This window comes from Balearica regulorum, chromosome 25, assembly GCF_011004875.1.
Source record: "Balearica regulorum gibbericeps isolate bBalReg1 chromosome 25, bBalReg1.pri, whole genome shotgun sequence".
NCBI lineage: Eukaryota > Metazoa > Chordata > Aves > Gruiformes > Gruidae > Balearica > Balearica regulorum.
This window is the reverse complement of record NC_046208.1, coordinates 1,515,108-1,539,216: the sequence shown is the minus strand read 5'-3', so window position 1 is coordinate 1,539,216 and position 24,109 is coordinate 1,515,108. Positions and strand designations below refer to the sequence as shown.

Below are 24,109 nucleotides of genomic sequence, written 5' to 3'. Positions count from 1 at the left end.
CCGTGGCTGGTCGTGAACGATTCGTGGGGCAGGACGGGGCGAGGCCGCCCGTGGGTCGCGATGTGCCGGGCTGGGCTTCCGCGCCCCGGTACCCCCCCCCGCTGCCCGGGGGTGGTGTGGGGTCCGAAGGGCAGGGCAGCTAAGGGATGGCCTTCATTTTCTTTCAGGGAGCTGTAGTGACCGCACAGTGGTTGTTCAAGGGCTGTAGCGATGTTTTGAACGTGAATTTTACGTGTTTGCTTCGTTCAAAGTAGCGCTTCAAGAAGTAGGTGGGTGAGGCGGATTTTGGGGGGGGGGGTGTGTTCTTTCTCCTTTTAGTTCTAAGGTACAGAGGTGGGAGATTTAAACACTGCTCATTTTAACCTCGTTCTCTACAGTTGTGATGCAATGGCAGGTAGCTTTGTGGATGCACAATTATAAAGCGTATGTTAGCTTTTTTATTATATAAATGTATCATGTAATTATTTTAACAACTCAAACATCACGCTAGACATGCAGCAGCATTTTTAAAAACTTGTCTATCAAGAGTTTTCAAACTAGTCATTTAGGTTCTCGTATGAAGGTGATTATATGACTGCCCATGCAAGCTCCTGGAAAATATCAGTTCCTCTTCAGGGACAGGAAAAAACCGAAGCTGATTCAGGCTTACAGACATAGAGGCATTGTTGAATTGGCATAGCTGTAACCGTGGCTTGTGAAAGGAAATACCCTGCTTCAGAGCGAAAAAAGGAACGACGAGCTACATTCTTCAAAATTCCTCTTAAAAAGTGGAAGAGTTTTGAGCCAAGTGCTTGCAGAGTATCTTGAAGCTTCCGCTTGACAAACTCCCCTGCCGGCCTCGGGCTGTGCTTTGGTTAGTGCCCGCTGCGAAGTGACTCCAACCTTCGCTGAAGTCGATGGGTGACGTTCTTTTGCGCTGGCAACGCTGGTTAACTCGGTTCGTGCTTGTATGTGTGTGAGCCGGAGCAAAGCGTAGCCTCTAATGGTTTCATAATCATCGTAGCGTGATTCAGTGCACGGAGGAGCTGCCACGGTCGAGAAGCTTATCTCTTGTTCCTGAAGTGGTGCATGCCAAAGATAACTTACCCTGGTGTGGTAGCTTGGGTGGTTGTACGTACACTTAAGCTGGTCATGATATTTATTTCCAGTTAAATCCTGGGAAGTAACTTTCAAAAGAAGAGTTTTGTCTCTTTGAAGGGTAGGTAGGGGTCTGCTGAGGAGTCTCTTTAATGGTCCATGGTATAGCTAAAAGGAAGTTTACCTTTAGGCAAGCAGTAAGTAATTATCTTTGTTTATGCTCTGAACTCTTGCTTATTGTCCAAAAATGGTGGTATATCTCAGACTCAGGGAAAATATTTATACCATCAGACTAAATAATGAGGTTCTTGCGGTTTGTGATCTGTAGGATTGCAGTGGTCAGGATATTTCACTGAATGTAAAGGGGTGATACGCCCCGGGTATTTCTAGATCTTGTTTCTAATGCTGTGAAACTCTATCTCCTGGATAAATGGTTTGAAATAATGGGTCAGGTTCCACAGCTGATGAGTACAGATCTGTTTGGCAGAGTGGGAGAGAACTGGGTAATTGAATAGGGTTGGTGTAATCTTTTATTAAAAAGTGGGACGAGGGAAGGAGCAGGGCCATGTAACCAGAAAGCAGCCTTGGAAAGGTCAGCTCAGGAGCCTGTGACGCTGGAGGGCCGGGAAGGGATTCGGATTTGGATTTGGATAGGGGAGGAGGAGCTCAGGTATGTGCTTATTAGCTCTTTGATCCAGAGATGCTTCTTGTTCTTGTAAAATAGTAACGTAAAAGGAATAGAGCTTTTTTCCGTTTTTCAGCTCCCTCGTATTGAGTGGCCCTAAAAGGGAGCACTTGGGATTGTTAAAGATTCAGCGTAACGGGTGCCTGCCAGGTGGGCTTAGAGGTGCATTAAAAAGTTCTCTGTAGGTCAGTGCAGAATACAAGTGCAATTTAGTGGGTTTTTAGGACAGTGACTTTATTTGTAGCATCTGCTCCCAGTCTGTCGCTGCAGCAGCACAGGATAACCTATGCAAACAGAGCAGTGAAAGGCCTTCTGTAGCGTTGCAGGTTGCAGGAAGGGAGCTGAGGCTGTACCATTTATATATCTTTAATGTTACCTGTTGTTGTTGTAGTATAAATGATTGCTGTGCAAACTGGCACCTGCTCTTTATTTCTGTAAGTATTTTTACCCGTATATCTTTAGGACAGGGCTTGTTTATGTTATTAAGCTGATTAAAGACTATAGCCATAGAGGCATGTTAAGAATAGCATGGCTTATTTCTCTGACACTGTGAAGCACAAGTCACAATGGCAGTATTTAGAATATAGAAGAAACGATTACTGCCAGGACTAATAGCTCTAAAATACCAACCTGCAGTTGGTAGCTGTCCTCGCTTTAAGACCGTGCTGTTCGGTACCTAATGGAGAGATAGAGCTGCACGTTCCCATGTCTCCTCTTTTTAAGAGGAAAGCACAGACATAGGCACATTGAAAGTCCACGTTCAAAATTTATGAGAGTTGTGGAGTTAGATGCTACACTTTGTTCTAAGATCTCAAAGAAAACTTCTCCTTTTTAGTTCTGGCTTAAAGTGCCACAAAACTAATATAATTTGAATATCTAGCAAAAAAAAAAAAGTTGTTGCTATTTCACATCAGTATTGATTCAGTCTTAGCATCTGTGAATTTGTTCTGAGCAAGGACTGAGATGGTTTTGAAATTAAGTCTTGCATCTTCTGAGCAGACATTCAGATGTTCCAGATTTAAAACCTGCCCAGGGAAGTGATGCAGCTCAGACTTAAGTACATGAGCGTGGTAAATGTTAAAGGCTGAAAACAGGCCCCCTCTTTTCTCGCCACGTCTGGCTACTTACTTATGTATTAACATTCATTTGCTGCTTCTGTTGCACTCTCTGCTTTTTATATGAGATGAGCAAGTTGTAAATCACACGCCTTCCACGCGATCTCCGCTAGCCAGGCTCCCCACGGTGACAGAACTGTAAAGCTGAGGGACATGGTCAGGTTCACGTCCTGGACAACTGTCTGTAAAGGTCTATCAGTGACCAACACTGCCCTGGCCCGCTGGAATGCGATTCAAGTCAATACAGTGAGTTTCCTAAACTACGCTTTTTGTGTCAAGTCTTGGTCAGGCTTTTTTGAAATTACGACAGATATGAACGGGTTTGCTAACCGCTCCACTCGCATGTTTTCCTCTTGAACCTATGTTGATGGATCTGCAAAAGGGAAAGTATGTGCAGTGCTGACAGATCCGTGGTGTCCAGTTAAATTGGTTTTGGAACAGCCACGATAGCCTGGACAGTCATGGTCGCTTCCACTGAAGTCTCCTTGAGCAGCCCGTGCCAATGGTAAGGTTAGCCGGAAGAGTCTGTAAGAAACGTTGCTGATTTATGGAATTTCATGTAAAATGCTGCATTAAGCAAGAACATGACTGCATGGTGAGAAACTTGTCTGCTTAGCTGAGGGGGCACGAAGCAGATTTCTGATTTCTCTTGCTGTGTTGAAGGTACCTACCCCTCTCTGTAAGCAGAACTTTCTGTTCCCAGCAACTGGAAAACTGCTTTGGCATAAACAAGACAGAACTTGTATTTGTGCATAATTCTCCAAGGCACAGTTATGCAAATCAGTTGTAAAGTAGCAGTGACTTCAGAAAAATTAGAGTTCAGTGAATGTTTTAGATGGATAGGTTCTCTAGTAAAGGTTAAATTAACCCTTTATTGCTTGCCAATGAGTGGAGTTTGGTATCTCCGAGTAGCTGCTTCATGCTGTCGCATTTCCGGATTGATACAGAGCGTGGTGAAAGACAGATGTGACTTGGACTCGGAAAAATATGTTTGATTGCCCAGAGCACAAGACTGTATCATTAACGGGCACTTAGTTGACAAGGATTTAGTCTGTGAAATTATTTCCATTGTTAACAAAATAATGTAATAAAAAGGCTTATTACTAGGCAATGTTGAGTGTATCAGCAAAGATGCAGGGGGTAAAAAAAGCTGTTTGTATGTGCAGTTCAGATGATGGAGCTTTGTTCTTCTGTGGGCAGTAAAATTATATTTAATAAATGATGGTGATATTGAAACAGTTTCAAAGAATAGTAATTAAATGTGCGTGTTTTGTGGCATTGATTTTTTTTTTTTTGTAAAGTGGTTTGGGCCTGTTCCATTAGTAATACATAGTGCCATTCCTAGGAAACGTATCGCAGCACTGAAATGTTAACTTTCCCGTTCAGTTTGTGTAGGTGGCCCGGTTTGGACCCCATTCATCGCAGCTCTTCAGTCTCGTTTCAGTGATGTTTGCAGCTCTGCGATCCAGATGTGCAATTTACAGTAGTATGGCTTTTAAAGATCCGTGTTTTTCCCTCTTCTGTTAACTTTGACTACTTCGTGGTGAATATTATACTGTCATGTTAGCCCGTACGTTCTGCCTGCACCATCTGGGTGTGCATATGTTCATGACCCCTTGGGAAAAGGTGAAAAATGCATCTTCTACAACTGGTCTTGGAAGTTGAAGAGAAAATGTTAGTCGTGTGTATTCTCCCCTTTCGCCCCCAGGGCAAGTTGCAGTACAAAAAACTGGAAGCTGAAGTTAAATGGAGAGTATATGTTGTAACTTAGAATACTGATTTTAATGTACAAAGAAATACCTGGTAAACTATGTTCCATTTTTCAGGTTTTCAGGATGAATCTGGAAAAACTCAGCAAACCAGAACTACTGACGCTGTTTAGCATTCTTGAGGGAGAATTAGAAGCAAGAGATCTTGTCATAGAAGCCTTAAAGGTATGTTGTAAGTACCATGATAAGAGACAAAAATGACAACAGTACTACTATAGGTTCTGCAAAGCACTTGCATCCAAGGTGAAGTTCATAAGGAAAGATTTATTACCGGTTCAGAATCCCATCAGCAGTATTAGATAATAAATGCTGTATATCATCCTGCATCTTGGAATTCATTATTGAAAGCTGGCTGCGAGAAGCATTTCAGTGGGGAAATACAGTGCTATGCATGCGCTTTCATCCTTTCTGATAAAGAACAGAGTGTTTCTGCTATTGTGCGAAATGTAAAAGGTCTATCAGACTTCCTTTGTTGGTTTTGTTCTTCTGTAGTAAGGAGGGCTTCTTAAAGCAGAAACTCTTCTCGCCAGGAGGGATCACGGATGAGTCTTTTTGTGAGAATAACGTCACGCTAAGACAGAAGCATCCGTGGCTGTGTGTTGTGCTAAGCCAATGTAAGCTGGTGCTGCTGAGAGCAGCAGACCTGTGTGCTCACCTGCCGGCACAGGCATTAAGGTAACCTTCCAGTGAAGTAGATAGCGGCTAAAACTAACCCACTAAAAAGTTAGTTTCAGCCTGTGTCAGTGGAGCTGATGTCATGGTTGTGTGAGCACTTGTGATGGGACGGGCTGGGGTGGTGCTGGGGCAAGCGGGGTCTCTTCTTGCAGGGATAGCTCGGTGCTTCTGCGTCCCTTCTCAGGAGGTGTGGGCTGTGGTACTCTGCAGCCCGTTTGGTGTGGTCACTTCGAGCCTAGAAAGTATTTTAAAAAATACGTAGTCCATGTGTAATACTGTCGCTTTTTGAAGGATGCTTAGTTGATGCTCGGTCTCAGTAAGGTGGAAAAGAAAATAGTGGTATAAATGATGAAAAGGGTCAATTTTGGAAGAAATGAATTGTGACAGGGTTGAATATTGCAGGCTTTTTCAAGCTGACCTGTCACTGCTCATCATATTTAAACTTTCAGCTATTTTAAAAGAGGAATGGCAGCTGGCAGGCCTGAGCACTGTGCGGACCTGGTTTTCCAGCAACAGCTTCTGTAGCTTGATTCCAAATCCAAACACCTTTTGGGAGGGCAGAGGGAACCGTTGGGACACTTCTGTGTTTATTGTTAATTGGTTTTGCATTTAGACAATCCTTTTATTTTGGAGGAATATCGTTACCTTCTCAAAGCTATCGATCGGGTGGAAGGCTTGGCTCCTCTCTCGCACAGACCTGCAAATTTCTCCTCTGTCCTGGGACCAGTCTTCTAATTCTGCGTGGTCAGAACGCGTTACCAACACAAGCATTGCTTTAGTATTGCAGTGTGAAATGTGTGTAATGGAGCACAGAGCGCCAGACGGGAAGGAATGCAGCAGCTCCATTCCAAAGGCTTTTTATCATGTACCTTCCAATAGCATAACGCAATTATCTTTTCTGTTGAAATTTAACCTGCAGTTCCCTCTTGCATGAGGAGATTAATACAGTTAAAATACCCTTTGACATAATTTGTCAAGTACTCGTAACTAAGGAGAAATTAACTGAAATTGTAACCTATACTTGATAATTACATAGTATAAAATACCAAGCTAATCAAAGATTAGTGCTATTTTTCCCCTTCCTCCATAAGGGATGCACCGTAATGTCGCATCTGAGGAACGCGAGGGAAGCTGAAGGTAGTAGGAAAAGGGCAGTAAAAGCTTCGAACCTGAGCTGGCTCTGGCTGCCCGCAGCCCTGCTTCCTGAGCACGACCCCGTGGGAGAACGCAGCTCACCCCAAAACCCGTGCCCGCAGCAAGCGGTGAGGTGTCGCAGGTCTCCAGCCGTGCCGTTACTTGGGTCCGAGTGCCGCGGTTAGCGATGCCACAGCTCGGGTCCGGCTTCCTGCTGGCAGAAGGCCACGTTGCCTTTCGATATGTGAAAGGAAAAAAAAAGTCATGTAACTTATTAATCTGGTGGCTGGACAGAGTTTTAGAAGCAGAAAACTCCCAGCTTGGCTTTGTCCATTTATTTGGAATATACAGTTGGAGAAATTTTGGCCTTACTGTGCTTTTCTTCTTGTTTACTGATAGTAACTGTGGTAACAGCGTTACAGGGCTTCACTGGCTGAAATAGTTTTATTGTGTGTGACTGTAATTAAAGGAAAACCCACCTTGCTAATCTGTTTATTCACATTCTGATGCATATAAAAATACTGCCCTGAAGAAAAAGCCTTCTAGGACTGAATTACGTTGAAACTCTGAGACCATCGGGTTTGACTTGCATGCGTTGGAAAATCGAGCTGTAGCTTCCAGTGAGAGGGGTCAAACCATCCAGGGCTGGTGGCAGCCTTGGTTGTTCCATGCACAGGAATTGTCTGCCTCTGTGTTCCTCAAGTGTTATGAACGGTGTGTTCTGCCTCTGCAATCGGGTTTCTTTGGCAGCCTGATAGTTTTATATTAACTGCCCGTGTTTGTTGGACAGAGGCGGAGTGGAACCTGAACTTCGTTAGAGGATTGCACGGTCTCAAATGATGGCAGTGTTTTTCTCCAGCAGTTACGTTAGACACATAGATGTCAGCAGTTAAAAATCAGAGGCCTGTCTGCCTATTTACTTCCCACATAGTAAGAAAAATGCATTTCCCCTCATGGGCTAATTCCACTTCTAATTCAGATTTAAATCCTTCTGAACTCCCTGGATGTTTGAGGCTGATACTTTGGTACGTTACAGAAAAGAACAAGCACTTGCAGAGAAAGAGAGTACCTTAATTTGTCAACTTGTAATTTGATTATAGTCCAGTCTGCAATAATTGATATTCCTGCACGCTTAGAGAAAAGCATTTAGCATCTGGCATTTAACAGAGAGAATCCATGCATGCAGATGACAAAGCCTAAAATAGTTTTCTTCTCCCTCGTGGTATCAGGCCACTTGTTGGCTGGTGCTGGCCCTGCTTGTCACTCCATCAAAATGGAGCTGCTGAGCCTGGCTTCCCAGAGACCGCTTGCTTAACTTGCTCCTTCGCTTTCCTCCCTTTTCTTCACCTCCCGTCCCCGAATCTTCACCCTTTCTCCCATGGGGCTGGGTTCCTCCTGGGTGTCTCTGCACCCTGCCTGGAGGCAGCACCCCCGCTCTGCGTGCTGGGAGAAGGGGTTTCACCCCTGAGGCTTGTTTGCTGCTCAGGTGCATGTTAGAAAGGGCAGTCGTTAGGTCACCTCTAATCGATGCCTCTAAAAATATTATGACTTGCCCTTGCTGACTTCTCTCCTTTACTGTTTGGGGTTATTTTTCTGTGGTTTACTTTTTTCCTTGTGTATTGTTTTTAATTGAGTAGTGGGTGTTTGTGGTAGGGACCTGTGCATTTGCAGCGGACCTGGACTTGACTTGTGACGTCCATTTCAAATTGCAATGTTACTGAAATTCAAACACAAGATATTAGTATAAAGGATTAAGTGAACAAATTTACTGCATTCAAAATATTCTTTTCCACTGCTTCAGTTTGCTTCCTCTATTTTAAAACCTCTTTGAAAAAAACCTTTTTTTTGGCCTGAAACTAACTTCCTGTCCACTACATAAATCAAAATGTTCGTCTCAGAATGGACCTCAAGTCTCACTTCTTATTGTGCTCCTTTTCCTGTAGTTATAATGATATTTAAATCATCCAAGAAAACAGATGCTGTCAGAGTGTTGCATAATAGTAAGGGCGGGATTCTCGGTCCTTATTGCCGTGTAGGAAGGATTGCGTGTGTGAACCACAGGTTAGGCTTCTGAAATAGCACACCGTGACTGGAAACAATTCAGTATTTAAATGGGTCTCTAGCACTGTGTTAGAGCACTTTGTTCCCTGCCCTCCTTCTTTAAATGAGACTTTTCCATACATTGGAAATGAAGTTCTGTTTGCTTTTAGAAAACAGAAACCAGCTTTCTGACTAATTCTTTTATGTTAATGAGGCCTTAGGCAACTTACACTGGAATAGAAACTATCTATTTTGTGTTAATGACCGGGAGCTGGTGTTTATTGCTTTGCTTCTGAGTTCAGTGATTCACTCTCTAAAACAGTGTTAATGCAGCGCAAACTTAAGTGTTCATTTGTCAGTGGATTTAGAAATTTAAGTTTACAGTGCAGTTTCAAAAACGGAAAGTCTGCCTCTTGTTTAAATTAAAAAAAAAAAAAAAAGTTCAGTAATATAAAACCTTACTGCAGATGCCAGTAAATCTTTCACAGATGGGGCAAAATGGGCTTTTGCATCGCTTATAAAGCGACTGAGATCTAGCAGTGTTCCCATGGGCACTGTCCTGCTGGAATGCAGGCTTTTTGTACAGCTTTTCCTGCAAGTTTGGGGAATTTTTTGCTTATTTCTTGCTCGAAGCAGCAGTGTTTGCCCGTATCTTTTGAAAGAGGGATTCTCAGTACCCAGCTCGGTCCTGAACAAGGAGCAGAGGTGTGGGGATGGCTCCAGCCCTGAATTTCAGCCATCCGGGTGTCAGGCTCCCTGGTTTAAGGGTGGCCAAACATAGGTCCTGAGCACGGTGCGGTCCCGGCTCACCGTCACAGGTGTGCTGGGAGCTGTGCACGGCCAAGCTCACACGGGATTTGTACTCTCCGCTACGGACCAAAAGTTCCCGGGGAAAGAAGTTGCAGTTTTGTGCTGCTTGACATTTCTGAAGAAAATTTCTTATACTTTCTGAAGCTGATAACAGGTCTTATGTGGGCAAATCTGGGTAGCTCTCGTTTATCTGGTTTGTTCACTTGATATAATGATGGCAATTAAGACAGATAGTGTATTTGAGCAATATAATTTCGACTGTGTGGAGCTCTGGAGGCATTGCTTCAGAGCTGGAGCTAAAGGAAGACTCGGAATCCCACTGCGACATTTTGACATTTATTTTCGTGCAAAGCCAGTGGTCCCCACCCCCATTTCCCTTCTCTCTGTCAGCGATTGCCATGACCTCAGCTTGTCTTTATTCCCAATATTTGTCTCTGGGGAGAGAAGCTAATAAGGAAGTTCAAGGCAGTAAGAAGCTATTTAAAGATTATGCCACTCTCTGCAGTATAAAGGAGGAACTTCTGTGCAAATTATTGCTGGAGAACTGCGTACGCAGTGGCTGCATTTAATTAACAGTGTGTTTGTGTTGTGCCGAGAGTTACAACCTAAACTCTAAAATTACAGGCGAGAGTAATATTCTACTTTGTGTCCAAAAAAATACTTGAAACAAGTCTTGGAAATTCCCCGTTTGATGTTCCAGTAAGACAAGTTGTAAAGATTATTGAAGGCAGAGAGAAAATGCTGTCTTATAAACAAGGTTTCAGTAAAAGGAAATCTTTTATAAAAAAAGAAAATAAATTACACAAATAGATTATGGGAAACATTCATCCCAAAACAGTTAGAAATCCCAAAAGGAAACAGTAGTTTTTCCCTAACAAAGTGAAGCCTTTGCTTTGCCTGCCTGCACAGGAAACATCTCTTCAGTTGTGTCGGATACTGCTTCTGCTCCATAAAATCAGAATTATCTCTTTTCAAGGGACTAGCAGTGGTCAATTGCCCTAACTTGAGCTAAAAGCTAGCCAGTTTAAAGCGGTACCCTCTCTGCACATGCCTAATTCTTCTGATCCTCAGGAGGTTTATTTTTAAAAGTAGCTAATGTGCGTAGCTGCTTCCTTTTTTTAAGAGCAGACCAAGCTTAAATGTTATCTTTTTTCCTGTTGGGGGAGGGCAGTTGAATAGTCTTTAAAATTGCTGAATAGTCCATTTAGGTGCTTTTGGATTTTGAATGTTTTGATCAGAAATCCGTAAGTCTGCCTATATGAGATGATACAGGTGGAGGTACTAAACGAAAAGATCTTCTGATTTCAGAAGATTGCATCTTATTTCAAAGTGCAGTTGATGATGTTGGAAGTACGTATGTCATCTCTGGTTTTCCAGATTCAATTGTCCGCTCCCAAGTAAACAATGCTTTTTGTAACCTTATTTCCTTCTTATTGAAGCTTGATTTCCTGAGGATTTATGTGTTTTGATAGGTTGATGCTGGGATCTGAGATCTAAGTTGATTTTTCCACTTTGGGCTCACTAATAGAATATTTCTCTTCCATCATCAAGTTGCTTCTGTTTGAAAGTTGAACAAAAACTGTATTTAAGACCGTTCAGACGGGACAGAATCAAACTGTTGGAGATGTTCCTACGTGACCTCCAGTGACAGAAGTTGAGCTGGGTGAGGGGCATGTGCCCTGGGCGAAGTCACTCGTGTACGTGACAGTTCAATACCTGTATAAAATAATAACCTGTGCAAATTATGGTGCTGTGGCTCAATTTTGGAAGAGCTGTCCCAATTATTTTAGCGATGAGGTGGCTGCTCGGTGGGACCAGAGTACGGAGGTTATCACGGGCAGCAGCCTGAAAATTCCACGTTGGCATTTCCAAAGCACTGGATTTGTTTTTGTAAACTAGATGTGGACGGTGTAGGATGACCTGTTTAAGACTTTTCCTAGTCTAGACAACTTTAATTAAATTTTTATGCTCTGCTGGCTACTAAAGAAGAATAGCTGGACTTCAGAAAGCTATTAATGTTATGATAGTTTCATCTGGTTGTCATGCTAGTTCAGGAAAATACTTAATTGCTTAAAGTAGCAAGGAAGAACTACTTGTTCTTTTCCAGACAGGAAATAAACCACCCCACTAAATTCAACAGAGTTCAGAGCCCGATGCTGCGAGGAGCAGAGGAGAACATGGCTTTTGTTGTACCATCAGTACTTGCAAAAAATCAGAGGTTATAGGTAGTGGCATGACCTCAATCCCAGTTCTTTAAGCATTTCTTAGAAAGAAGTTGCCCAGAAGTAAACTCTCCAGATGTCCCCCGTTTGCTTAACCTGCCAAAGCGGGGGTGCCCTTCTGAAGGGTTTCTGATGTGGCTGTAGAGTGACCGGCACCAGCGTGGGTTGGGTTTAAGGGGAAATCATCTGTCACAGTAGTTAGGCCAGCTGGATGAATACCCCAATTTGTATTTACAGACTTTTTAATGCTTGAGTCAGTTAGAAATTCCTAACACACTTGTAGTGAGGTTTGGTTGAGTCATTTTTATAAATTCTTCAGAATAACTGCAGATTCCTCGTCCCTCAAAAAAAAAAAAAAAAAAAAGCAAGCCTGTAGTTTCTCCTGTGATTTATTAAGCCACAGGCGGCTCATTATCCAGGGCCGCCCTCCCATTTCCAGGGCTGATCTTTTCCTTCCTCTTCTGGTTTTTTATGTAAAGTTAGAACAATATCTTAAGCTCTGATCAAAGGTACCCACTGTTCCTGGTGGAAATTACTGATAAAGAGGGAGGAGTATAGGTGAGTGTGAGCCGTTCCTCTGTTTGCTGCAAGGATTAAAATACAGCAACACTCCAGTGTCATAGGACGAATGTCCCTAATCAGGTTTGGGCATGGAGGAAATACAGAAAAAAAAGTATTTTGTTTTGTTTTTTTCATGTCTCTTGTCAAGGTAACGCATACGCTTCTCCCTTTGAGAGCACAGATTGACTTTTTTTTTTTGTGCTAATCATGTGGTTGCATCTTAGAATATAGGCAGTACCAGCAAATCTCGTCAGGTATTTGAGTAAAGCAAAGCTTTATTGTTTATCTATCAGTCCTCTGACCTGTAAAGCTCAGTCAGAGCAGTTTGCTTTGCTGTTTCAGTGTATCTGTACCAACTGGTGTGTGCAGTGGTACCTAGAGCATCGCTATTGCTCTCGTACGCTCGAGGGAAGTGTCTGCATTTCCCATACAGTTTACTGGGACATCAGAAAACGGCTATTCCAATAAATACTGGCCTCTAAGTTGTCTTTTCATTTGAGTCAGACTCAGACTTCCCTATCTAAAAGATGTCCTCGAGCCATCCCGTAAGAGCTGGGTAACAGTTAGCCATTGATAGCTTGCCATTCTTGTTGGTGAAAGGCTTTCTGCAGAAGCGTGCAGCGGGGCTGAGGCAGTCGTGCTCTGAATTCAGAGCAGATAGCTCCTTTTCCACCCTGCGACAGCTGAACGCCATTTCCCAGCATCAGCAGAGTCGAGGCTTTGTGGAGCTTGTGCTAAGAACCCTTCACCAGCTCTGAAAAAGCTACTGTGTTTAATTTGGGATGGCTTACTCCCTCTTTAGGCTCATAAGGGTGCCCAGATGGGAGCAGTGCACGCACAGAAAGCCGAAGCGCACCTGATGACGTGCAGAGTGCTTTGCTAGTTAAACGGGCTAAAGTGTGCTTTAAATTAAACTGCTTTAAAGGTGGCACCGTACTGGGAAAGAAGAATTTGGTTAAAGGTACTGGGGCTCTTGCCTTTCAGAGAAAAGCATTGGAGGTAACTGGTGCAGAGCAAAGCCCACAGCTTTTCTGTGGGCTCGCTAAGCGCACGCCTGTGCAGAACAGCACATAATCACTTACGTGCTCTAGAAAAGCAAAGGATGAATTGTCTCGTAAGGGCTGGTTACCATGACTGTAATGAATCAAGAAGAATCAAATGCAAACCTCAGATTTGAAAGGTATTCTTTCTTGGCAGGGTGCGGCAGCTCTGCTGTGCACGGGATTGTGCTGTCGGTGATGCACACTGGAACGAAACACCACCGTGAGGTTTTCACAAATGTGTAGCATTTAGCCTATAACCGTTTCTGCTGAAATAAATGACTAAATTTCTCAAAGCCAAGATAGATCAGCTCTAAGGGCTCTCTTGAATCTAGGTCTGTGCTCCCACTTACATCTTCTGTTGCATGGATATCTGTTTTCATGTGGTTTCTTATCATGGTGGTAAACATGTAGATAATACTTTAATATCTGTGTGTTTATCAAATTTTGTTTTGTTTTTTAGAACTTCCCAGTAGTCATTCAGTAGGATAAGGCTATTGGTATCCAAACACACAGATTTCCAGCTGGAATGGCTGATTCTAAACGTTGTACATGTAAAGCCTACTACATTTGAGTTTCCTTAATTCTTATGTGTCACCAAAAGAAACCTAACCATTCTGATCTTGCTTCTTGAGACACTAAACTTTGTTTAGTCTGGATGAGAATATTAAGGATTTTATTAACAATTTACAGATTTATAGGCTATTGCAAGAATAAAACTCTTTAGTTGCTCAACATGAAATGATTTGATGGTGAAATAGTCAAGACAACCACACAGCTGCTCTTCCACCGGTACAATGGTAAATGATTAAATCTTTTGTTGAGCAAGAATCGCTACTTACCTCCTTCACTGTCACACGGTTGTGGAATGTAAGTCGTGGACGTAGGTAGCGGGTAGCTGTGGTGTGAGGACGTTAGTGGACTGAATATGTTCTGGAGATGCTGTGTTCTTAAGCAAGGCTTTCCTTTATTTTAGTTTGTTTGGGATCGCTTGGTTAAAAGACATTGTTCAGCTGGAGGGACAGTGAGAAATTAATCGAGCACGTGTCTCAGAACCTCCCACACGCTTCTCAGGCTGCCTGTGAATAGTGTGTATTTGCTTGTGTTCCAGCTGTGGAAATGCGAGTGGTTTTCACAAGTTTTTTTTCCAAGACTTGAGGATCCTCCCTGCAGAGGTGGCTGCTAGGAACGGTTGTGAAGCGGGGGGACATCCTGCTGTGCGGCGCTGGCTCAGCCTGCAAGAGCTGGCTTCGCTCGCGTATATTTGATCTGTCTACGTTTTATTGTCTTTATTAATGGGAGACCGTCAACTTTTGCCCATTTTAAATGTATTAATGAGCATTTTTATTAGCTTGGAGCCTAGCTGAACCTTAAAAGCTAACAGTTTAAAAACTCCTTCTGATGATACAAGGATTATTGTCCTCACCGTACATTAACTTTTCATAGTCTTAACTTCCTTGATCAGTGTGCCATTAGAGGAATAGTACGTGCACCTAGTATGTGAAAAACACGGTATTTGTCCCCTTGTTGTTGGGCTGATCAGAAATGGCACGGTCCAGGTGGGCTTTGGAGGTCCCGTGGGTGGCACAGTCTGCACTGCTGCTTCAGCAGGTAGATCGCTTCACCGGTTTGTCGTATGAATTACTGTCCTTCTTGTCTGTTAACCAGGGACCTTTAACATGACATTCTTGAGTTTTTTTCCTGTCTGAATACTCTTATTGTTAAAGCAGATAACAGGATATGAATCAGGCTGGGTTAAGATCTCTTTATCCCTAAGTGGAAAACTGGGGAAGAGGAATATTAGCTACAAATTACTTTCTTTAGCTAGTTTTCTATTTTAAGTATATCGAAATGCAAATTTGTTTTTGTATTGCAGGCCCAGCATAGAGACACGTTCATTGAAGAACGCTATGGGAAGTACAACATCAGTGATCCATTAATGGCTTTGCAGAGAGATTTTGAGACCCTGAAAGAGGGAAATCATGGTGAAAAGCAACCAGTGTGCTCCAATCCCTTATCTATTTTGAAAGTGGTGATGAAACATTGCAAGAATATGCAGGAAAGAATGTTATCCCAACTAGCTGCTGCAGAAAGCAGACACAGAAAGGTAGGTTTTGCTTCAAATAAGATGTGCAGAAGTTAACAGTTGCATTTTGATGATATGTTAACTTCAGGAAAAACACTTAAATGCCTTGAGCTTTGGTAACTGAAAGGACTTTGCACCTTTGTTTAGACTTCTCACTCGATACAATGCAGCTGGTAAGTTTATTAATTGTAATTCCAAAATTTGAAATATATGCAAGATGTTTTTGCTAGGACACAAAAAGCAGAGCTAGCTTCTTCACAGCTGGGAGGGATAGTGCTTACCAAAATGTAAGGAAGGATTTTGGGGAGATTGAATTCTCAGCAGACATATCACTGTTCTGCTTGGGGCTTCTTCTCGGCGAGTATTGAAGAGCTGGTACCAGGTACTTAGGGGAGTGCATGTCCTTGTGCTTTCCTAAGAAAGAATGGCATGACCAAAACTATTTTTCATGGTGTTTGGCCTCTTTAATAAAGCATCTATTATTCTTCATATGGAGCTTTAACATACATTGACACTAATGAAGTGCATAGTCCATGTGTCCGACTGTACTTCCCCAGAGGTTTGCTCCTCTGCCATACCGTAGTTTACCAGAGGAGCAAACCTGAAAGCAAGAACTGAACTCTGCTTCTTGGCGTCTTGCTACAACATATTCTCCTTATGTAACTAGTGAGCTTTTAAAAAAATAAATATGTTTACATGTTTGGTTTTGTCCTGCAGTCAATTTAAACACATCACAATGATTGAAGTATTTGTCCCTGCTATGTAGTCAGGGCAGAGACTGATTGCCCAAGAGTACATCACAGGAGTCTGCGACTGGGAGGAGCTCTCTGGAGCATCCCTGCAGTCACCTGCATTGCAGCACTCTATCTTAACCTCTTCGCATGCTGCTTTTCCATCTGAAAAACTAGCTGGGATTTTTGCTTTACTTGAGCCAGAGGCAGACCGAGGTGGTGCGTTACCCTGGTGTCTAGAAGCTGTCTTTTACGCTCTCAGCTCTAGGTTTACTTTTGGCTTGGGCCAATATCGTCCTGTATTTTTTCAGGTATGTCGCTCTTGCTTTGATTAAAACTTACTAAATCATGTACAAAGATCTCGAATACAAGTGGTCGCGTTCTATTTCTAATCAAAACGTTCAAAGTTGCACCCTATGTTTTATCAGCACGTGGGCTGAAGTTTATTTTCCCATGATCTGTTTTGATGGGGATAAGGTAGAGCAAGTTCCTTCCAGTCTGTGAACAATCCGAAGTGTTTCTGTTGCAGAAACCCTACTATGACATAAGCAACCCGTCAGCTTGACTTTACATCCCAGACACCAGGCTTAGGGTGGGCAGCTGGAGGTACCTTCAGTTTGTCCTGTAAGTCGCTGGAAGTAACAGCGAGGCTGTCTGCTTCACTTGTCAGCCAAGTATCTAGCTAAATCGTGCCCTTAAAATCAGATGGTTTTTCCCCTTCTCTTTCTATCCTTCCTGCCGCCTCCTGTAAAAAGATTCCTGTGTACTTTAAGCTTCCAAACAATGCTTAAATATCTTTAATTTCAGGAAGACTGCGAAGCTGCTAAATTCATGGTTAGCATTTGTTGGGAGAACCTAAGAGTTTTGGTGGTGAGATACAGCAAAGTCTCTGGGGAAGTTTGTATTCTGGCTTTTTTTGTTGAGTTAATAGAATTTCAATTATTCATGTAATTCAGCGTTAAAGCTGAAGGAGCTCCTTAACTGAGTCCTTATGGCAAGCAGTTTCATTTCAAGAGCTCATCTTGTTCTTAAGTGGAAGAACAAATTAATGTTCTTTAAAATAAACTTTGCACTGCAGTTCTCAATTCCCCTGTAAGAAACTGGGGGAGAAGCCTGTGCGCGAATTACTGCCAAAATCAAGTGAGGATCATCATCTTGTAATTTAGTGCCCCGTGTTTCTGCACGGTCTCTGGGGTGGTGCCTCTGCTCCTGCTGGGTTTTATATCAGTGGTCCTGCCAGGAAATTCTGATGAGGGCACCATACAACCAAGGACTGATAACGTGAACTTTGCAAGGCTATTCTGCAGTCTGGAGGAAAAGCATGCAATTTGGCTATTTAATAACAAAATTGAAGATAATAAATGAACATAACAAAGATCCAATGTGAGGTTTTCCTAACTTCTTTTGCAAACTAGCTCAGCTATACCAAATAATAACGTGGTATTGCAACTTGTCCAAAAGCTGCTTTTATGTGATTTTGAGTTGAAATCGGACATCTGAGGCTGCAGCGGGTCCTCTCCTGTATCATTTGGCTTTGGACCACGTGCGAAGGTGCTGATCTCTCCTGGTGTTACGCCAGCTTGTAAGTGTGCCTGGGCATCAAAGCGACCGGTGTTTGCTTGGCAGGTGATACTGGACCTGGAGGAAGAGAGACAGCGGCACGCCCAGGACACGGCGGAGGGGGATGATGTCACCTACATGCTGGAGAAGGAGCGGGAGCGGCTCACCCAGCAGGTATGTTTTGGTAGCTGCTAATTACCCAGCCCACGGAAAGCCAGGGCTCCTGGGCGGTCACCTCAGCAGTGATGTCTAATTGCACTTTCGTGTTGAAAGAGTAGTAGGGACCTCCCTCCTCTGTAAGGCGCTCCCAGCTTTTACCATTTCGATATGAAAAACAACCTTAATTTTTCGGGGTGTTTTGGTAGCTGAGCAGTGCTAAAAGCTATTAATAGGCAATCAAATGCTTTGAAATCTTACTTCAGCTTGAAATCGGAGAAGTTCTGAAGAACAGAGCTGCACTTAGAAATGATAGGGCTCTCTAGTACTCAAAATTCAGAATAAGTCACGAAAGATCTCCCAGGGGAGTTATTCATGATGATAAATATTTAAGCTACTGTTTTCTGTTACTCAAGCACTGCAGACTTTATTAAACATACATAACACATCAGCATTTTCAAGTCTAAATGCCTTTAAAAGGTGAACCGACAAAGTCGTAAATGAGGGGGAAGGACGCTGTGCTCCAGATCGCCTGTTCAGTCAGTGCGTGGCCAACTGGGTGTGTATATCACTAAAGGTCAATTGAATTTCGTATGTGATATAACTACTGGTAAGTAATAATTCTTAATACGTGCAACCTGAGTCATACAAGACTGTCTTGCAGATACTTGGGGCAAGAACCTTTTTCTTAGCCATTGCCATCTTTTTGCTGGGGAACGTCTCCAAGACACATAGTAACCCCATTCACTTTTGGGGCATCATACTTTGTTTACTTTCAGGATGTTTTGTGGTTCCCTTAGTCTTTTTTTGTTCTTATCTTCCAGTTGGAGTTTGAAAAATCCCAAGTGAAGAAGTTTGAAAAAGAACAAAAGAAGCTGTCAAGCCAGTTGGAGGAGGAAAGGGCACGCCACAAGCAACTGTCCTCCATGCTTGTAGTGGAGTGCAAGAAAGCCACTGCCAAAGCAGCTGAAGAGGGGCAGAAGACAGCAGAATTGAGCTTGAAATTGGAGAAAGAGAAGAGCAGGGTCAGTAAACTGGAAGAGGAGCTGGCATCCAAGAGGAAGCGGGGTTTACAGATGGAAGCACAAGTAGAAAAGCAGCTCTCAGAGTTTGATATTGAAAGAGAACAGCTGAAAGCCAAGCTGAACAGAGAAGAAAACCGTACAAAAGCACTCAAAGAAGAGGTGGAATGTCTGAAGAAAGCCCTGAAAGAGCTGGAGGCCTCTTGCCAAGAGCACAGTCCTGCTGAGCCTTTGCAGCCAAGCCCCTCGGTGATGTCCAGAGGTGTTGCAACTGACAGTCCCACGGTGAAGTCTGCGTCTTGCCAGACGGAGTGTCTGCAAGCAGACCGAGCAACTCCTGCCAGCACAAGCAAAGCTGTACATACCGTGTTTCCCAGCCCTACTACACCTACTCATTCCTATGCAAAATCCAATGGCCATTGTGATACAGACGTGCAGATGAGCAGTGAGCTACTGCAGGCAAATGCAGCAGAGAACCAAGTTCAAAAGGAGAAATCGACTGGGGCAGCCCCAGAGAACGCAGTTGAGAATGGAAGTTCTCCTGTAAGAACAGAGTCACCGGTGCATCTGATGTCCCAGTTCCCTTCTAGCGGGGTCTCCCTGTCTCCCAGCAGCACAGCTGCCTCCTCTCTGACACCTTCTCCCTGCTCCTCACCAGTTCTGACTAAACGCTTAGTGGGAGCTTCAGCAAGCAGCCCTGGCTACCAGTCGTCCTACCAGGTGGGGATCAATCAACGTTTCCATGCAGCTCGGCACAAGTTTCAGTCTCAGGCTGAACAGGACCATCAGTCAAGCGGTCTGCAGAGCCCACCGTCGCGGGATTTGTCTCCTACTCTAGCAGATAACTCTGCCGCCAAGCAGCTGGCCCGCAATACAGTCACTCAGGTCCTCTCCCGATTTACCAGCCAGCAGGGACCCATTAAGCCTGTCTCCCCTAACAGCTCACCTTTTGGCACGGACTATCGAAATCTGGCAAATGCTGTGAGCCCCAAAAACGAATCTGGTCACTCTCCAAGCCCTGGCAAGGTTTCCAGTCCGCTAAGCCCGTTGTCTCCTGGAATTAAGTCACCAACCATTCCTAGAGCAGAAAGGGGGAACCCTCCACCTATTCCTCCAAAGAAACCCGGCCTCGCTCAGTCACCTGCTGCTCCTACTCCACTAACCAAAACCTCTTCCCCGACCCCCTCGCTGGGTGCCCCCATGGACGTGGCAAGCAGCTGCTCTAACAATGCTGTAGTGTCAAACGGCAAAGACATTGAGATACTCCTGCCAACTAGCAGCTAGTCTCCAGAAAATGTGAATGTGACATTCCATGGCTTAGCATCCTAGAGCTAAGACACTGTTTTTCCACTCCATGTTATTTATTTCCATAGTAGCAGATTCTGTCTGTATAAAGCATTTAGTATATTTTTTTTTCTTTTTTAATAGGTAGGAAAATATTTTTGTTTATGGAGAAACCTTAACTACAGCTATACAGTAGCCTCAAAATGTCTCATGGCAACAGTCAAATCATTAGAGATAACAAGAACCATAGTCATGTGGTGGGACCTAACTATCAAACTCTGATGGGACTGAAATGCTACTTTTAAATTATGCAGAAATAACTTTTGCAGACTTTTTACTCCAGATGAACATTTTATAAAAAGTGCCTGAACTAAGCCTGCAATATGAATGTGATTCTCTGGAAAAGGTGAGGAGGGGGACCATCTAGCTACAGAATTCTTCTGTGAGTCATGACTGTTGAAACCAACACTGTTTTTCTTTTTAATTCTTTCCATTTGCTAAAATAAGTTAGCAAATGTGCTACAAATTCTGTAAGGTGACCACCAGGCTGACAGAGCCAGCCACGCTGTGTCCTTCAGGACATCACTCCTAGCTATTTGAGGAAGCACATACGAGTTTCTTGGGGTAAAATTTAGCCGTAATACAATCCAGATTACTTTTCTCTCGGTATTCATTATCCGTGTAGTTCTTTTTGCTTTCCTGTAACACATCCTGCAGAGATGCCTGTGTGCTCTAAATGGCTAAACTTTGGTTTCTGGTGTGTCACCTGGAATTTTCAAGCTGTTCAAGCATTCTACTGTTGTGTGTAGAACTTCTGAGAAAAGGATCTTGCTATTACTTGACAAAGATCTCACTATTACTTGAAAAAAATCACTGGTCCATATGATACAGGTTTTTTGCAACAGTAACGTGGGATCTTCTACTATAAACAAAAGCAATAATTTTGTTCCTCATCTGTATCACTTGTGTCCGGCTGACCTGGATTTTACTCAGTAGTGAGCTGTGGGATCTTGCTGGCTTTCCTTGGCTGCAAATGTGGAACCAAATCATTACTGTCGCGTGTAATTGAATGTGTATGTGTGTGTAAGTAGTTTCACATGCATACATGCTAAATACACAATGTATTAGGAAAATCTTTATCTGCTCTTGATGTTCTGCTTAATACGAAGAAAATGTGGGAATTCATTGAGATTTAAAAAAAAAAAATCACTTACTGATGAATTGCCTAAGTTTGAGGCAAATCACGTGTGAAAAATTGTTTGGGCCCAAGAGGGGAGAAGCGACTGATTCCTGCGCAGAAATGTGTTGTGCGAGCAGCGTGGTCCTCGCTGCAGCCGTGCTGCCTGTGCTCCCGCGGTTCAGCGGCACAGCACGGTGCGTTTTCGGAGTCACTGCGCCGAGAAATGCGAGACAAACACGCCGCGAATCGGTGGCAGAGGCTGAGAGCATAACCCTGAGGTAATTATCCCAGGTGTCCTATCCGAACTGATCCTAAATGTAGAAACTGGACTGGCTGCTCAGCGTCAGCCGACGTTCAGCATTTCCCTCTGCAGCAGTGTCACGTTTACGCAGAGCACGGCTTCCCGCTGCCAGAGACGCTTTCTCCTTCATCATTTTTCAATATTGAATTAGACAAAATACATCCACCTTTATTGTAGGACAGATCCCTGCGGCAGCTGGGGGGCTGCGTGAGCCGGTAGGTTCCCTCTGGCTTTGAGCCTGGTTCTGTAGGACATCGACCTCCTGTGCCGCTTTGAAGCGGCTGTGGTCTGGACCGACCCCGCTGTCCTGTCCCGCACAGCCATGGCAGGGATTTGGACTAGAACAAGAGGGTTTTACAGACCTTTTAAATTGTGGTATTATGTGCTATTGTTCCTAATCCGGTGGAGCGGGCTGTGTACTAACAGTGGGGAGACAGAGGCAGCCTGGAGATAAAGGGCAGTGACTCTTTTGGAAGCACATTTATTACTTTTTTTAACTTTTAAGTGTCCACAGCAGATTTTTTTTCCTCTTGATGAGAGTAATTGCAAAGACTGATGGGCAGATGGATTTTGGCCCGTGGATCACTTCCGATTCAAAAGTGAGGCTTTTGTATACACTGCTTTAATGTGTTTCTTTGCTTTTACATTAATCTAAACGGTATTATCCCCTTTCTTTATCAATAGCTCTATAGAAAGAGATATACTATGATGAAGTCTATTAGGAAATGCACTGAGTACTGTTTCTTCTAAAATATAATATGGGAAGGGGTATGCAAAAGAATGTATTTTTGCTAGTAGCCTATCTTCTGAGAGAAACTAAGCACAAGGTATTAAAATGGATCCAACTAATTCAGTAAGACATTTAGAGTTAGTATTTAACTGTTGATGTAGATTCTGTGTGGAAGCAACTAAATATTTCTCCTATAACTCACATCTGTTATAAGCAGACGTTGTTGCAGAGTTTGTCACTGGCTAATGGAGTATAATGAAGTGCAAAATGTATACACTAGTATTAATTCATTAACACTTGTAAATTTGTAAAGCCAAATGTACCAAGCTGAAGTCTTTAATCATTTTTATAGCTGATGGCATTAAACATGTTAAACATTCATATTATCAATAAAGGATTTTATTTTTAAGATGTGCAAATTGTTTAAGAAAATGCTTGGAGTCGGGACTGTGTGTGGACACAGCAGGAAACAGTCCGGGGGTGATAGCCCTGCGGCTGGGTTCGTGTGGGAACTGGAGCTTTGTGCTCTGAAATGTCAGAAGAAAGCCAGTTTCTTTGGAGTGCAATTGATGAGCGATTGTGGCTGGCTGCAGTCGGGGCTGTATCGCCCGTCCATCTCCCCCATCTGAAACTGGTGGTGCTGGGAGGTTCCTTGTGGCAGCGGTGGGCTCCAGGTGAGACGGGGCAGCAAGCTCGGACAACGGGCTTTTAGGCATTTAAGTAAAAACGATTTTCCCAGAGTACCTCTTTGCCACGGTGTTACGATACTGAACTAAGAACACTTTGGGATTTGGGGGGAAGTAGGCGTGCCAGTGCTCTGCTGATTTTTTTGTTTGTTTTTCAAGCAGGATGCAGAGTTTCCATGGGAATTCCCTGTGCAGCCTCATCACCGCTCTGCCTCGGAGGAGCGGGGCTCAGTTGTGTCACGGGATAGAGCTGCGAGTGTCCCAGCCCAGAAGAGTCCCCCTTGCCCGGGATGCAGTGTGTCCGTGCAAGGAACCAGTATGTGTCTTCCCTGCAGAGCTGGGGGCTGCTCCAGGTGCCCCCCCAGCCCAGCTGCAGGGATGACTCCATAGCTGCTTTGTGTCCCTAATATATACCTCAATAGTGACCTGATTTTCTTATCTTTACATCAGTTCACTTGAACAGGTTTTGCAACAACCCGGCAAGAAGCTCTTTGTTCATCTCTTCGGGCTTCATAACATTTCGGAGGAGTGCCGCGTGAATGATGGTACTTTCGGCGCAGCTGAAAGCGGTAGCCGCTGAACAAACATTGCTTCCTCCCTGTAACCATCGTTTCCACTGACGCTGAAGGTGAGGAGCCCTGCCCAGGCAGGAATCGGAACTGGTGTGTCTCAGCCGCAGCCCTGCTTTGCTTTTTATAGCAGCAGAGGTGGAAGGTCCTTGCCCAAGTCTGGAATGCTGACAAGCCCTTTTATAAACACCACCGTGCTCTGTTTCCCTTGCCCTCTGATGCGCCATGAATAAGGGCGTTAATCCCAACTCCAGCTGCGGGTGAGGCTTAAGCCCGTTTATAGTGCGATGAGCCGAGCTCAGCCCCGTGTCCCTGCTCGCAGCCATTTTCTGCGCAGGAGAGAGTGAGTCAGTTCCTCAAGCACAAGGCATCTATTCATCCCCTCGCAGCTGGCCCACGCGAGCTCTGCCTTGCTGCGTCCCACTGACGGGGACCCGTGGCTGCGTGTGCAAGTGTTGCGTGTGTGCACGGAGCCGGGGCGGGGGGGGAAGAGAGGGTTTTTGCGATGTTTCCCTCACGCAGACAGCAAGCACCGCTCCGTAAGTCGCTACAACCATGGTGCGATGTGCAAAGTCATCCCTGCGCCTCGGGAGAGCCGTGGTTGCATCCTCTGACCCCAGAGCACCCAAGGCTCCGGGGGCCGGCCTGCCCTCCTGCTCCAGCCCCAGCCACCTTT

At 44.0% G+C, this 24,109-nt stretch overlaps 1 protein-coding gene across 2 annotated transcripts in view; it reads left to right on the top strand.

Annotated features, from left to right (window-relative positions):
* CTTNBP2NL (CTTNBP2 N-terminal like) overlaps nucleotides 1-22,591 on the top strand; it is a 46,482-nt gene extending 23,891 nt beyond the window's left edge. The window contains exons 2-5 of one of the 2 annotated variants that reach the window (XM_075775999.1): nucleotides 4,701-4,811; nucleotides 15,005-15,235; nucleotides 17,572-17,679; nucleotides 18,486-22,591. In XM_075775999.1, coding sequence (XP_075632114.1) covers nucleotides 4,713-4,811; nucleotides 15,005-15,235; nucleotides 17,572-17,679; nucleotides 18,486-19,967 — 1,920 coding nt within the window. In that variant the 5' untranslated portion in view covers nucleotides 4,701-4,712 and the 3' untranslated portion in view covers nucleotides 19,968-22,591. The remainder of the gene's footprint in view (nucleotides 1-4,700; nucleotides 4,812-15,004; nucleotides 15,236-17,571; nucleotides 17,680-18,485) is intronic. The other variant, XM_075775998.1, reaches the window with a different exon arrangement.
* The last annotated feature ends 1,518 nt before the right edge of the window (nucleotides 22,592-24,109 follow it).